Source organism: Bos grunniens, chromosome 3 (genome assembly GCF_055505025.1).
Source record: "Bos grunniens cultivar Pamir isolate PY7600 chromosome 3, Bosgru_T2T1.0, whole genome shotgun sequence".
NCBI lineage: Eukaryota > Metazoa > Chordata > Mammalia > Artiodactyla > Bovidae > Bos > Bos grunniens.
Window position 1 is genome coordinate 5,849,084 of NC_141167.1, and position 15,413 is coordinate 5,864,496.

Genomic DNA, 15,413 nt, shown 5'->3' on the forward strand with positions numbered 1-15,413 from the left:
CTGTTCAGCCAATTCCTGTTCTGAAACCGGCTTCCTGAGCTTTGTGGGTGATGCGTGTCTTTGGTCCCCGTCAACAGGAGACCCGGAAGCATCCTGAGTTTGCTTCAGAAGCCACATCTGCGGCCGCGACTTAAGTAAAGCCAAGGTGCTCAGAAATGAAAGGCCCTGGCTCTCCCCACTGTGGGTATAAAACTTCTTTTAAAAAGAGAGGCAAATTACATTATAATAATAATGACTGTGGTCTGGTTTACCCTGGTTAAAGAGGCTAATAAAAATAGATACTCCATCTTTCTGAAAGACAGACTCCCTTCTTAATGACAAAGCTGAACATAAATCATTGGCAGAAATTTCTTTAAATGGTTACAAATGAAATTGCAGGTTGAGAGGCCATGCTCTTTCTCCTGGTTTCTAGTTGTTCACAATCTAAAAAATAAAAATGCTCTCTAAGACGTTAGTGTCCCAGAGAAAGGGTTTAAAATATCCAAGCATAAAAATAATGATTTTTGAAGGAATACTCTGATTGGAAAAAGGAAACAAGAAAAATGACCTTTGTATAAGGACTATTATGGGGCAGTAATTCAGAAAATGCAGGTTAAAATCTATTTCTCCTGGCTAAACAAACGCAAAAGAATTAACTCTAATTGAATAAAGATACATACCAGGCTTTATCAACAGAATTTAGAAAATGGATATTTTATCTTCCCTGAACTCACTGCACACTCATATACATGCATGCACTTTTCATGGAAGACAGTACAACAGTTTCCTAACTTGACATGGATTTGAATTGGGGGGGGGGGGGCGGCATTTGTGAGAATGGAACAGGGCTTCTTTTTAAACCAGCACTTCTTTTCCAGAGGGTGTTCTGCCTAAAAACGGATGTGGACTCATAAGCCACAAGGATCCAAAAGATTCCATCCTCTACAATTAAAGGTCAGTACTTTACATTTGGGATGACTTTGAGAGAGAAAAAGATTTAAAACAGGATACTCTGCCATGCTGAGCTAAGATACTAATATATGATACAGGACATGCATCAACACAATGTTTCATTATCTTCTTGATCACTTCCCTTTCTGCATGGAAAAAGTGAAGGTTTTGTACCCATCTCACGGCCTCACAGGATGCACCCCGTCCCCTGCCCCCGGCCGTTTCCCTTTCAGGATCAGTGGCTCCTGGTTTCTGGGGGTGGGCTGGGGTGGGGGCCTGGGGCAGGCTGCTCCGGGTCTTACCTTGTTCTTGCTGCTCTCGCACGACTGCAAGCTGGCGAGGATTTGGCTCTCAATGGCCTGGACCCACGCGTCTCGCTCCTCGTATGTGGTGGCTTCAAAGTGCCACGTCTGGCCAGTGAGGGACACAATGATAAACTCAAAGTTTTCTTCTTGCTCTGAAACACAGAAGAGTGGTGGGGATGAAGAGTTTAGCTTTCATGAGACCGAGGCCCCTCCGCCAAGTCCCCGGTCATGAAAGGGCCTTTGGGTTCAATCGCACCTGCATGGGGCCGCGGGCACGCACAGGACCGGCCGCCCCGCCGCGGAGATCTGAACCCGCATACCTCCAAACACTCCGGATTCGGTTCCTAAAGCCAGCGTGGCTTAGCTGGGTTTCAATCAATGCTCAGGGGAGGAGGAAAAAGGAAAACCAGCGTGTGATGTCAGCGCCTCTGTGCTGGGCACAGATGAAGCGACTCGGGGATATTGTATTGTAACTGGTGTTCTTGATATTGTAAGTCGGTGCTGGGCTCTGAAATTGACAGCGGGCTGAAAATCAAGTGAACCCTGCTCATCTCAGGGTGCAATTTAATTTCTTTATAAGCACCTGGCCCCGATCCACAGATAACACCAGAGCAAAGAGGGAGGCCTCGAGGGCGCCTGTCATTTCAGGGCAGAAGACCAGGTTTGCTGGGGAGACTCAGGCTGAAGAGCGAGCAAAATACCAGGTGATCTGAAGGGGGACCTTGTGGACCAGGAAGAGGAGCCCCGATGTTCAAATTCCTGCCCCGCCACCTGGCACGCCGGAGTCCGGACGAGTTCTTTACCCGTCCTAGGCTCATTTCCTCACCCTCACAATGGGGGCGACCCACCTTCTTCAGTGCGTTTTCCACCAGCTAAATGATGTGCACAACTCAGGCCCTCAACAGTCTGGGCCACGGGACACCCCCCATGGCGCCGGCGCATGTCTCTGCCCTCATCTACCCTCCTGCCTCCGACACAAAACAAAAGGCGGAGGAGGCGCCGTGTGCAGACGGCACAGCCAGCTGCAGCGAGCCGTCAAGACGTCTGCACGTGGACTTCCAGGCACCACGTCTCAGACAAGCGGTAGTGTCCCATCACGGGCTGCTGGACGGCGTGGTGTCACCATCTCCCGGGCGAGCGATTGTTATCAATAATGCAAATGACCCAGCGCCCACCTGGCGGACTGCTGCTCGAGTCTGTTGCCTCTGACACCCACACGTGGCCATTCTTTCTGCTCACATCTGACAAACGCCTGTCTGCTCTGTCTGCCACACGCCTGGCTCCTTCAGCCTGTGTCCCAGGCACCCCTCATGGCCTCTGACTTCTGACCTCCGAGGGTTCCATACTGTCTGGCTGGCTCCGCCCCTTTTCAAGGCCCCGCCTCACTGGCAGCCCATCAGCCTCTGACAGGAGGATGCTCCCTCAGCCTCCGAAGCACCTGCAACCATTTGCAGGCCCCTCTCTACCTCCCCTTTGGTCTCAGAAGAGAGGCAGCTCTTACTCCTGTGACTGAGAGACCCTCTCACCCAACCTCACTGATTCCGGGCAGGTGGGGACCAAATGCTCATGTCTGTGTTGGCCACACCATACCTGGGGCCAGGGGACCGCTTCCCTAGACAAACACAGAATGCCACGGAAACAGGGCCATGCCACCTTTTCACGGAGTTTTTGTGTATTCTGATGACAATAGTATCATGTTCTACTCAACATCAGCATCGCTGCTCTCTCAGGGTTTAGCCTGCTGGTGGGAGAGGCCTCAGTCCGTGGATCCTGCTCTGAACAACAGCTGGTGAAGGTGGGTCAGGGCCTCTCCCAGTCATGTTTCTTGGACAAGAGGACCCACGACTCCCATCAGCTTCTCACACGTCTGTGACCCTCCCTCCCGGCAACTGTTCAGAGCTCCTGTGACGAGGGTGCTTTGTGGTGGTGTGGAAGAGCGCTGGCAGAAAAGGAGCAGGTTGCAGGCCCACCCCCCAAAGGGGCCAAACTGGCCATCACGTGGAGCAGACCCAGGACAGCCCAGTGAAGGGGCTGGACAGGAGGGTCCATGAAGCGGGAGGGGAAGGGCCGCTGGGGTGCAACCAGACATCCGGAGCTGGGAAAGCTCTCTTCCAAGAGCCAGAGTGGAATCAAGATTTTTTCATATAAAAACGGAAAGACCCAGTGACCAAGCAGCACCCTTCCCTAATGGAACTGTAGAATTCTGAAGATTCTACAAAGAAGGTTTGAGCCAGATGGGTTGGTGAGCAAATGCATAGATACATATGTAGATACATCTAAACAAAAATTATACCAAATGCTAATTCTCTTATCATGTCTAATTTGGGGAAAGTACCCAATTCTAGAGAAATTAAAGTGGAGATGGGGACCCAGGAGTGAAAACGCCCTAGGATTTTGCACTGTTACCCAGGAGAGTTAAGGACTAACTTTAGACCTTGGTAGATTAGATACACATGAGAAAATCCCAGGGTTTGCCTCTACGAGAAAAGAAGTAGCATGTATGACTCTCTAACAAAGAAGACAAAAATTTAAAATACGATTAAAATCTTTTATCAAACCAGGAATAGAAGGGAATCCTCTTTCTGTGGACAAAGCACAGCTATGCAAACCCAAAGAACATTATTCTTAAGGATGAAATGTTAGAAGCGATCATCTCACATCAGTTAAAGGAAACCCCAAGGAATCTACAAATGACGAGACATAATACTCGCAGTTAGTAAATGGGCAAGATAGAAGACCAATATAATGAAATGTTCATTGCATTTCTGTGTACAAGGATCTAACAGAAATCGCATTTAGATGTACCTGTTTATAAATTCATTTCTTTTCATCTGTGAGGGGAGGGAAGGATACAAAGAAATGTGAATGAGCCAAACAATTCCCTAAAAGTCGCAATACAGAGGGTGACCTGGGACCTGTAGTCAGTGGTAACTGGTGGGAAAGAGAGGACCTCACACAGCATTTAAGGTGATGAATTAACTCAAGAGCGTGAGTGGCCAGAGAGGTTTCACCCGTCTCTAGAAGATGAAACCCTGGGTGGTCCACTAATGATCACGTAACACCAGAAAGGCTCAAAAGAGCAAACGGAAGCAGGGTGTCCCATGCCCCGAGCCTGGTGACAGCAGTTCATGAGAAAAGGCTGGGATTGCAAAGGTGAGCCGCAGGAACATGCCTGGATGACCCTGGAAAGCAAAGCCACGTTTCACGTCATAATTGAGAACCCAATGTGCAAACACCCCAAACTGGATTCATCTGACACAGTGTCCTTTTGAGAGGGGGTGTCCAGTGGGGTGACTGTCAAGCCAGAAAGGCACACGATTAATTATGTGAGCCATGAACACGGGAATCAGAACCCACAGTCCCAATAACAGTGACCGAGAGAGCCGCAGCCATAGGCGGTGGTGGCCGTGACCGTCCGTGAGCGCGCTGTGTTTCTAGGGTATGAAGCGTGTTCTCGGGCCCTGAGCTCTCAGCCACAGGCAGGTATGAGTCGGGACTTGTGGTCAAGGCATTTCACTCCATAGTAGCTCACTAGGCAGTTAAACACTGACCACACGTTCTTATGTGATTTTTTTCTCGTTTTAACCGAATGGCTTGGCCTCGTCCTGGAGAGGCAAGGGTACGCTCCTTTAAGTCTTGTCCATGGGGGATCAGGCCACAGCTCTGGAATAAAGACGCCTTGGGTGGTGCCTGTGTTGCTGGGATGGCCTCTCCCCAGTGGGCCATGCTCAGGGGCTCCCTGCTGAGCTGTGGATGTGGACATCTGGGCTACCTGGAGGACGGGGCCCAACTCAGCATGGAGAAGACAGGGAGGAGGATAGGATGGACCACCCCCATGCCATCTCAGTGCAGCGGCAGCCCAGCCTTCTTTAGGATTTCAGGCCCTGGTGAAGAAGGCCTGATTCTTTATACCTGAAGGCCCTGTCTTTATACAGAGCCGGTCAGTTAAGCGACCTCACTTCCTGAGGAAGGGGTTAAATCTGCGCACGGAGTTTAGTTGCAAGCACTCTACACCAGCAGCATCCATGGACCCCAAGCTTATGCTGATGGGTACTGCTGGTATGTGGCTGTTTTTCTTTTTGAGGGAGATTAATATGTTGAAAGTTGCTCAGTAGTGTCTAACTCTTTGCGATCTCATGGACTGCAGCCCGCCAGGCTCCTCTGTCCATGGAATTCTCCAGGCCGGAATACTGGAGTGGGTAGCCAATTCCTTCTCCAGGGGATCTTCCCAACCCAGGAATCAAACCAGGGTCTCCTGCATTGCAAGTGGATTCTTTACCAGCTGAGCTACCACAGAAGCCCAATATGTTAACTTTCCTGATGGCGCAGTGGTAAAGAATCCACTGGCCAATGCAGGAGATGTGGGTTCAATCCCTGGGTCGGGAAGATCCCCTGGAGAAAGAAATGGCAACAACCCACTCCAGTATTCTTGCTTGGGAAATCCCAGGGACAGAGGAGCCTAGCGGGCTAAAGCCCATGAGGTCGAAAATGTGTCAGACACAACTTAGCGACTAAACAACAATAATACGTTAACGCTTACAGATACAGTTAGAGTTTTCAGAACTGAATTATATCTGCATTATGACTTTCCTTTGCCTCCCAAGATTAAAAAAAAAGTAAGAAAAAAGGATTATAGAACAGTTACATTTTAAATCATGCTACATATGACTTCCATGAAGGAATACTTGTTTCTTTATAGTGAATCTACCGCATGGAATAATAAATATGAAAATAATACTATTGGGCTCCAAGTTTGTGTCAGGAACAACGCTAGGACTTTCTTGGCATCATCTCATTTACTCTGATTACTTCCTTCTCTCAAGGTGGCCAGCACTGCTTTGTTTCTTAAGAACAAACAAACATTAAAAAGAAATTTCTCCTAGGGTATCCAGTGGGAGGTGGAGGGGTCTCCCCACTTCCAAGTGAATTTTTCTGTTATTTTTCCCTCACGCCTGCTATCAGAACAAGGTAATGAGCCCTTTTAAAGGTAATTTCCCCAGAAACTCCTAATCACTAGTGTTATATTTCTCTTTTTGTGTTTTAAAATTATTATATTTAAAATTTTTTGGCTGCTCTGCTTGGCACGCAGGGTCCCAGTTCTCCCCTACCCACGCCACAATCGAACCTGTGTCCTCGTCTTGGAAGGCCGAAGTCTCAACCACTGGACCACCAGGAGTTCCCAGTGTTATATTTCTTTTTAACTCGTCACATCTGGAGAATGCTGGGGACACACGTCTGTGGACATGGCAGTCATCAGCTGGGGACGTGCCAGCTGCCATCTTCCTGCATATCCCGCTCTGGAGCTGGCGATCAGTCCACACGGGGAGGAGGGACACGCCCATTGACGCCAGGACAGTCAGAGCCGGGAATACTCATGGCCACTCTGGTCTGTGCTACTGGGGGACACATCAACCAACTGCTCTTATCCAAGTCGGGGCCAAAGGACTCCTTCCTTCTCATCTGGGACCTGACAAGACACGGCCCACGGTTATCCATGGGCGGGAAACCCTCTGCTATGGAGGCCGCTACCTGTGGACAGGTGAGAGCGCTGCCGACCAGCAGAGGGAAGCAGGGGTGGGATGGACCCAATGCCCGCCAGGTCCCCGGTCCCTGCAGCCAGCTCCAGCCCCCTGGCCTACAACTGGTTTGGACAAGCTAATCCATTCTCTTCCCTCCCTTTTCCCCCCCTGCCTAAATCCATTTAAATTTCCATCACTTCCAAACCCAGTCCTGATGAATCCAGTGGAGAAAAGATCTGTGCCTAATGGGAGCCTCTGAGCTGCTGCCTGGTCAGCATCTTCTTCGGTCCACACATGGTAAGCCTCTAGATTTAGTCCTGGCTTGTATTTCTATGCCATGGAGCTGACACTCAGTAAGTAAATAGTAGATCTGGGGACCTAAATACTAAATATCATCCCCTCGTCTGTGTGGACAGCACATTTACAAGCTCCTCCGCATGTTCAAACAGGACGTCTATCAGGTGACACAGCCCTATTCCAACCACCAGGGGACCAGAAGGACCCCCACACATCCCTGAAGCGGCTCTGGGATGCTATTTTAGTATTTGCAACCAGGTAAAAAAAAAATAAAAATAAAGATAATTGGCGGTGAGAGGCCAGTGAGTCAGAAAGACAGAGCATCCCTCTCCAACGTCACCCTCATTTAAAAGGTGAAGAATGAGAAGGCTGAAGTTCTCACTGGCTGCGTTTCAAGCGTTTCCATTACTACAAACCGCCTTTTTGTGACCATTACAGCAGCTTATATTTAATTCATTCTGTAAATATAGAATTCAGCCTGTAGAAATTCCTGACGACATCTAAGGAACAGGCTGTCTCTCAGCCTTAGATACACAGGTGATCATGAAATTTCAACCCCCTGGTCCCCTGGTCGTGAAAAAAAAAAAAAAAAAATCAAAGCCCGCCACACCCAGAGCCCAAAAAGAAAGAACGGTGTTGTCTCACAGTGTGACATTCCAGGGCTTAGCGCTTTCATAAAGTTCTGTGATTAGGCTCATAGGGATTTAAACAGTTTTCCGTGTTTAACGGTTAGCTGTGGAAAGTCCACTATAATAGTATTTTAGCACCATGAACCTGTCGAAACCAACCTGCCCAATTATTCCAAACGACATTAATAACACCGGATATTACACTAATTGCGTCCAGTTTCTATGCAGACGAGGCCCCGTGGGGCTCATTTCGCCTCCTTAGGGGCAAGCAACTCAGCCATCAGACTGATTTCACAAGAAATCCCTCCTCATTACACAAGTCCGGGCTGTCAAACTTTTTTTTTTTTTAAAGGTTAATGGGCCAATCAGTCATCAATTATTTTTGCGGAATCTTAGCAGGCAAAGGGTTAAAGGGCTAAAGGCAGCTGCAACTGATTTCCACTTGGAGGTTGTTTTCAACAGGGCACACTTGATGAGCATGCCTTTTGGGGAGTGGGTGGAAGGCGAGACGGACGGAAGCGCACCTCCTATCTTGAGGGGTGGGAGCTCTGTCTTGAGCTGCCCACTAGGAGAACGAGGGCCCCGTGCTTCTGAAGAGGCCGAGAGGGTCCGGACCCTCCTGCTGGTCGGATGCACAGTGGCTTAGAAGGGCCTGCGAGATGCTGGTGTACTATGTATGGTGATGCGGAATAGATCAGTTTCTCTTCTGCATTTGCAAGGACTCAAGGTGTCTGCAGACATCACTCATTCCATGTTCTTCATTGGCCAGGTGAGGAATCTGGTCCGTGTTCCCCAGCTCCCCTACAAACCTGGAACCTGGACCCTGATGTCCATTTCTATGCATGAGGCTAAGCGTCCTGCCGGATACAGTTAACCACAAACACATGATAAAAACCTGCTATTTTAATGGTGCAGAGTTGACAGCGTCCAGGATGGAGGGACCACGTGTCCACCGGTAGAGGTGGCCAAAGAGTCGAGGCACCACCAACCTCAGAGGTTTTTCGACAGTCACCCTTTCAAAGTGCCCCTCGCGTAGCCAAGGCTCGTGGGGAAACTGCCGTCCTCTGTGCTTGTGACTTCTGTTGTCAGAATTGGGACTTTGGTGTTAGGGTTCAGCACGGTACCCTGATGACTGTGTTAATAGCAACGCAAACCCCTGGTAAAACACTTTTTTTCCTGAACAGATTTTGCAATGAGTTTCTGCCTGCTCCTCCTTCCTCCTTTCAACTTTCTGTTTTATGTTGGGGGTAGAGCCGATTAGCAACATTGTGAGAGCTTCAGGTGCACAGCAGAGGGATTCAGCCACACACATCTCCCTGTTTCTGCCGGAACCTCTGCATTGTCTTTTCTCTGCATCCTTCAGGTCCTGGGCTCCCACTTTTGGGGTTCTCTCTCCCAGAATGCCCTTCTCCCTTCCTGCCCTGCCATGTCCTAACTAGGAGCCTTGAGCTGCTCACTTCGCCCGGCTGGTCTCTTCTGTGGTCCAAGAAGGAATGGGATGGACTATGATGACAAAGGCGTGCTGTGCCTTGCTTTCTTTTGCCAGGAAAAGACCTTCATCATTAACCCCAAACAGCCTGACGGAGCCTCAGAATCCTTCCCAGTCCAGTTCTTCAGGCTGTTGTTGTTCAGTCACTGGGTCGTGTCCGACTCTTTGTGACCCCAAGGACTGCAGCGCACCAGGCTTCCCTGTGCTTCACTACCTGCCGGAGTTTGCTCACACTTGTGTCCATCGAGTCAGTGAGGCCATCCAACCATCTCATCCTCTGTCAACCCCTTCTCCTCCCGCCTTCAATCTTTCCCAGCATCAGGGTCTTTTTCAATGAGTCAGCTCTTTGCATCAGGTGGCCAAAGTACTAGAAGCTTCAGCTTCAGCATCAGTCCTTCCAATGAATACTCAGGGTTGATTTCCTTTAGGATAGACTGGTTAGATCTCCTTGCTGTCCAAGGAACTCTCAAGAGTCTTCTCCAGCACCACAATTCAAAAACATCGATTCTTCTGTTCTCAGCCTTCTTTATGGTCCAACTCTCACATCCGTATGTGACTACTGGAAAAGCTGTAGCTTTTATATGGACCTTTGTCAGAAAAATTTTCCAGGTAGCCATTATTATTCATCTAAGTTGGAAACCAAGATGGAACGCATTTGCTAGTCTGCCCCCTTCCTAGGTCCCCCACAATCTGTACCCTTGGAGACTACGCCAGGCTTGGTCAAACATAGCCTCGGGATTTTATGCTAATTTGAGGAGTCCTACAATTTGTAAAATAGTTCAATACTTCTGCTTTCAAAGCATATATTAAATAAGCATGTGGTTTAGATATTTTACCCAATTATGATGAAAACGACCCACGTTTAAGATTTTAGCCCAAACCCACCATAACATTGAAAGTCAGTTTCTATTTATTTTCAGTTTTTTCTAAGAAAAGATAAATGTGAAAAATATGGTGTCTGGGACTGTGCAGACCCAAGACCTATAGCAAAAAAAAATTAGTTAAAAAAATGCCCTCTTCCACTTGAGGAGCTGTTCACTTTAAACAAAAAGAAAAAAAAAAAATCATTAGTCTTTATAGACACGCTGGTCATGGTTCTCAGGTAAATATTTTTGCAAGCTCTCAGCTTGGTAAATGTATTTGTTTAGCCCAGAGTCCGACTGAAGTGTTATACTGTGGCTTAATTTAGGACAAGGGCAGAATTCATGTCGTGAAAAAGCAAGACCCCAGAGGGAGGTCACAGAGTTAGGACTGTTTACTGCTCCGCGTTATCACAGGAAGATCCTCATGAAACACAGAGAAGGTTTTGATTTTCCCAACACATTAGACAGAGGTGCGAGGGCAGCCGGAGAGCCAGGCCACGAGACAGCTGTTGCTCCCGGAACAGTCAGGGGCCATGCACGACTTCTAAATTATGGCGAGTGATTGGATTCCCAAATGAAACCATCTCAGGAGGCAGAAGGTGGCTGTGTCAACATGCTGGCACCAGCTCGGGCCCAGGCACCCCGAGAATACTCAAGGCCCCAGCTTTCAGTTTAGAAAGAGGGAACCCAGAGACCCCTGTTGGCATTTACCTGGTTACTAAGCAATGCTCCATACTCTTACCATTTGCTACTCATTCTAACTTACATTCATCACTTTTCAGAGGTCCCCTGCTCTCCGAATCTACTGGGACATGGGGCCCAGGACCCTTCCTCTGCCCAGAGCCCAGAGTGAGAACAAGGACACTCTGACGGGCAGGCTCTAGAACCTTCCACGCTGTCCCCACCTCCGGCTCTTCTCTCCTGGCTGCAGCTCAGCACAGGGATGATTATCTATCTCGTCTTTTCTTTGAAATGCTGAGGGCTGGAAAAAGCTGGCAATCTTGCTTCTCTCCAGAGAAAGTCAAATCCTGAAGCAAGCTCCAGCGAAAGGGTTTCCTAAATCTGGATTTACCTGCACGAAATCTTGGCCATTCATGGTTGAAGAGGGCTGGCTTTGGCCGATCCTGCCCTGTACGGACACATTCCACAGGCCTAAAACGTCTGTGCTTCATGCAATGTGTTCCCAGAGATGGTTTTCTATGACGTCAGCCTTTATGACAGTTTCGCAGCAACCAGAGTGTACCCAGTTCCACAGTCAGGGCTTCGTCTGCCTCTCTCAATTTCTCCTTCACCTGTCCTTTGGTGCAGGTTTTATGGTCTCCATTTCGGAGAAAGAAAACTAAGCGGGGAGGAGAGGCCCAGCAACACCAGGAATTCACAAAGCGGGAACACGGCAGAGCTGGGGTCGGACACAGGCATGCTGGACTCAAGAGCCCAGTTTCTACATCTGATGGGTCTTTGGAGGACGAGGTACCGTGGAACCGGGAGAGTGAGTGAAAGGCGTCTGGGAAAAGGAAGTTTGACTTTTAAAATCCTCTCTTACACTTTCAGGGGCAACGCTTCCTGCCGAATCTCAGCTCCCTGCTACGTAGATGGTGCTCAATCTTCTGCCTTTTCTTTGAGTGCGTCCGTGGCATCTCTGACACTAGGAGCAGTGGGAGCGGTGCATGCAGGCGCTGTGTTACCTGTCTCTGGACACAGGACCTCGCTGACTGTCCCCACTTTACAGATGGGGAAACCGAGGTGCAGAGAGGGCGTGGGGATGGCCCCAGCTTTGAGCTAAGACGTGGGGACGTGAGAACTAGACCAGGACTAGTTGCTTAAGATAGTTCTGTGGCTTCTGATCAGGAACCAGGCTTTGACAACAAGTATGTAAATGACTTATGGAGAAGAAGAGCCTGGCTGTAGTGTGGAAGGCAGCCTCAGATGGTGGCCCCATACAGGTCAGCACACACACGGGGCTTGGGGAAGGCCGCTGGGGACAGGGGTTGCTGGTCACAGGACAGGATGCCAGGAAATCTGAGTCCTCAGCCCTGGGGCACATCACGGCTCCAGACTCCAGAATCCAATGTGGCCTCAGTCTCCTCTAAACCTCCAGGCCAGCAGAGCCTGGTTGGAAATTCTCCTTTCTCACCCTGCCTCAGGGTCTCTGTGACCCTCCCTGGGCTGACTGTCAGCCTGACCCTCCATCTGCCTGGGGTCCAGCTCTGGGCACCTGCACCATCCGTGGGTCCTTGACAGGCGGGAGCACGTGAACATCACCTGTAACTGAACTGGACGTGGATGAGGGGGGCATCTCAGATCTGTGCCTGAGGACTCCAGAGGGTGGAGAGGACATTGCAGAGTTAGGCCGGCCACGGGCTGGCCTGCTCGTGTCTGCTCCTAGAAGAGGGACACTCTTGGCTGTCCACTGGAGGAAGGGGGTGTGGGCGTGACTGGGGCCCGAGTGACCACCAGAATGAGACTCATGTTTCTCCACAACGGGGCCTGTGTGGAGCCATGGTGCTCGGCACCTCCGAGTTCCCCCATCTGGCCTTTGCGCTATGGCCAAGGACCGCAGGTAGGCATCACATGCCTGCCTCTGGGGCAAGTTCCATCCACAGACACGGAGTCTACACCAGGGCTGAGCTGGCACTTCGGGCTGTACTGAACCCCACTGGTAGTCGACTGACATGGCCTGTCCCATACATACGGCGTGGGTGGGCCTGGCACCCCTGGAGATGCTCTGTGTTCCACGATACATCTCTTTACCCATTTACACTTCACCCTGTGCCTTCTTCTGTAGCAGCAGGGAGAGCTGAAAACTCCCAGAAGAGTCCATGGTTGGCCCACCGCACAGTGGGTGATGGTCTGACCCACCCCAGCGGTGCAGGGAATGTGAGGACTGAAGACACGCACACGGATTCCGCGTCCTCCTGCTGGGGTGATGCTGCTCACAGACCACGCAGCCGGCTGCCTGGCCGTGCGTCCTGCCGCACAACGTCCGCTTCTGCTCAGGTCTCTCTGTTTCCAGAAACATGTTTCCCTTGGAGTTGAACATTCCCAAGTCCAGCCTCACCCACCAGACTTCAGATACATTTTCTCCTTGGCCTAACAGGCAGTTACGAAGTGAAGAATCGCATCACAAACCTTCCATCCCACCTCGCACACAGGCTTCCAAGATGGAAAAATTAAAGTCGTATTCTTGTTGAAGGAATTTAAATTTCACCAACGTTGGGAAAAAACTGAGTTTTTATAAAGTAAACGGAGGTTTAAAAATTAGGGCAATATAATACATACAAACGAGGTTTCCAGCTTGGTTTCAGAGATAATTAGCCCCAGTGGACAGAAAAAAAAGTGGAAGAGAACATATTTTTGTTTGTTTTCTAATCCTGTCCATGTGTGTCCCTAATTAGTTCTGTTTAATTTATTTTCATCCACTCCTGACATTCATCCTTGACTCTTTCCACGAGAACCCAGGAGAAGGGTCACGGAGCCGGGAGATCCGGGCACATGACCTGTCTCTGGAAGATGCCAGCTCCCGGCCCTGCAGAAAACCGTCTGACTTGCTTAAACTCCCACCTGTAACGAAGTACCTACCTGGCAGTGAAGGTTCAACGAGGAGACGTGGCCCTGGGGCCAGAAGAATGAATGTGAGTGAGAAAGGGCTTTGGCGCGAGACCTTCAGGTTCACTTCTTGGTCTTGCCCGTCTGTCACCAGCCTGTCCTGGGGTGAGCCCCACCGTGTCTGCGCTGCTCTCTCTGGGGCTGGATGGAGGGGTGTGGACAAGCTCCTTGGACAGGGCCTGCCCACCACCCCCAAAACTCAAGTTCTAACTCCCTCTACAGGAAACTCTGGTGTCAACAGTATTTTGTGGATACCTCTGAACAAATTGGAGAAGGCAATGGCACCCCACTCCAGTACTCTTGCCTGGAAAATCCCATGGACGGAGGAGCCTGGCAGGCTGCAGTCCATGGGGTCATGAAGAGTTGGACGTGACTGAGCGACTTCACTTTCACTTTTCACTTTCATGCACTGGAAAAGGAAATGGCAACCCATTCCAGTGTTCTTGCCTGGAGAATCCCAGGGACAGGGGAGACTGGTGGGCTGCTGTCTATGGGGTCGTACAGAGTTGGACATGACTGAAGCGATTTAGCAGCAGCAGCTGAACAAATTACTCAAGCGAACCAGTTTAAAAAATATTCCATTCGGGGTATCTTTAGGGGAACACTCAAGGACTCAGGTTACAACAAAAGTTAGAATGTTTGAAACACGACTTTTCACGAAGGGTCAATTTATAGACAGAAAATAGGCGGTGATACCATATAGCAAAAGATGAGAAATCAGAAAAGTGTTCTGATGTTTTCATATAGTTGCATGAATTCAGTACTGTCATCTTAAAAGCTGTATGACATGAGACTTGGTACATACAGATAACAGTCTTGAAAGAAACCCAAAGTAAATGAAGAACGGCCATGTCACTTCACTGAAGATTCATAAATGTAACCACGGGCTGAACAGAAATGAAGGAAAGTGTGACGGAGAACTGGACACTGTCTACTCCAGCATCTTCAGGACTAGCTGGAGTACTGGCAGTTGACGGGACCCTGAGTGCATTGCACTGTTGCCATATTTACAGATTTCAGAGAGCATCATGGTCCCGCCCCACCCAGGAGTGCTGGGCAGGACGGACTTTGCAGGTTACCTGGCTGGTCAAGGCTGAGAAGTTCCCACTTCTGCAAACTGTCACACCTGTCGTGAGACACTTCCTTGTCAGTGTCTCCAGGAAGACCCCATCTGCAAGTCTCGGGGGTGGGAGGGCTGTCTGCCTACCTCCTCCTTCCCCCCAGTTTTGTATACAACCACAGATAAAACCAGACCTCACAAATATTGCTGAAAGGCTGGAAGTCAATAAACGAATTTGTTGTGACAAATGCACACACACAAGAAAAACATGGCTGATAGGGACAGAGGGAAGAGAGATGATTATGAACCCTAAACGGAAAAACTAACATTAAAGCATGGAGAATGAGGACACTTAATACCCTTTAAAGGACAGCAGAAAATGATACTGCAGGCGACTGTTTCTAAGCTTCTATTATTTTTCTCTCTCATTTTTGTCTCTCTTGAGCGAATGCTTTGAAAGAAAATACCAAGGTGGTGGGTGGGGGGGGGGGGTCAAGCTCCATTGGTACCTTAACAGTTGAGAGATTCCCCTTGAGGAATGAAAAATAAAGATTATGATTAAAACAATAGTTCTTTAACAAGCCATCATGAAAATGTAATTTTGTTTTTCAGATGCCTTTTTTTTTTTTTTTCTTTTCTGGTGGACAGCTGGGCTTTTGGTGGTGAGACAGGAGTAATTGTGGAAGAAAGGAAAAAAGGATGGTGATATAAATCA

General features: G+C 49.2%; 1 protein-coding gene across 10 annotated transcripts in view; it reads right to left on the bottom strand.

Moving 5' to 3' along the window:
• Positions 1-15,413, bottom strand: part of AGAP1 (ArfGAP with GTPase domain, ankyrin repeat and PH domain 1) — a 572,168-nt gene that overhangs the window by 71,163 nt on the left and 485,592 nt on the right. For all 10 annotated transcript variants that reach the window (XM_086376769.1, XM_086376737.1, XM_086376748.1 and 7 more), the window contains one exon: positions 1,233-1,387. In XM_086376769.1, coding sequence (XP_086232895.1) covers positions 1,233-1,387 — 155 coding nt within the window. The remainder of the gene's footprint in view (positions 1-1,232; positions 1,388-15,413) is intronic.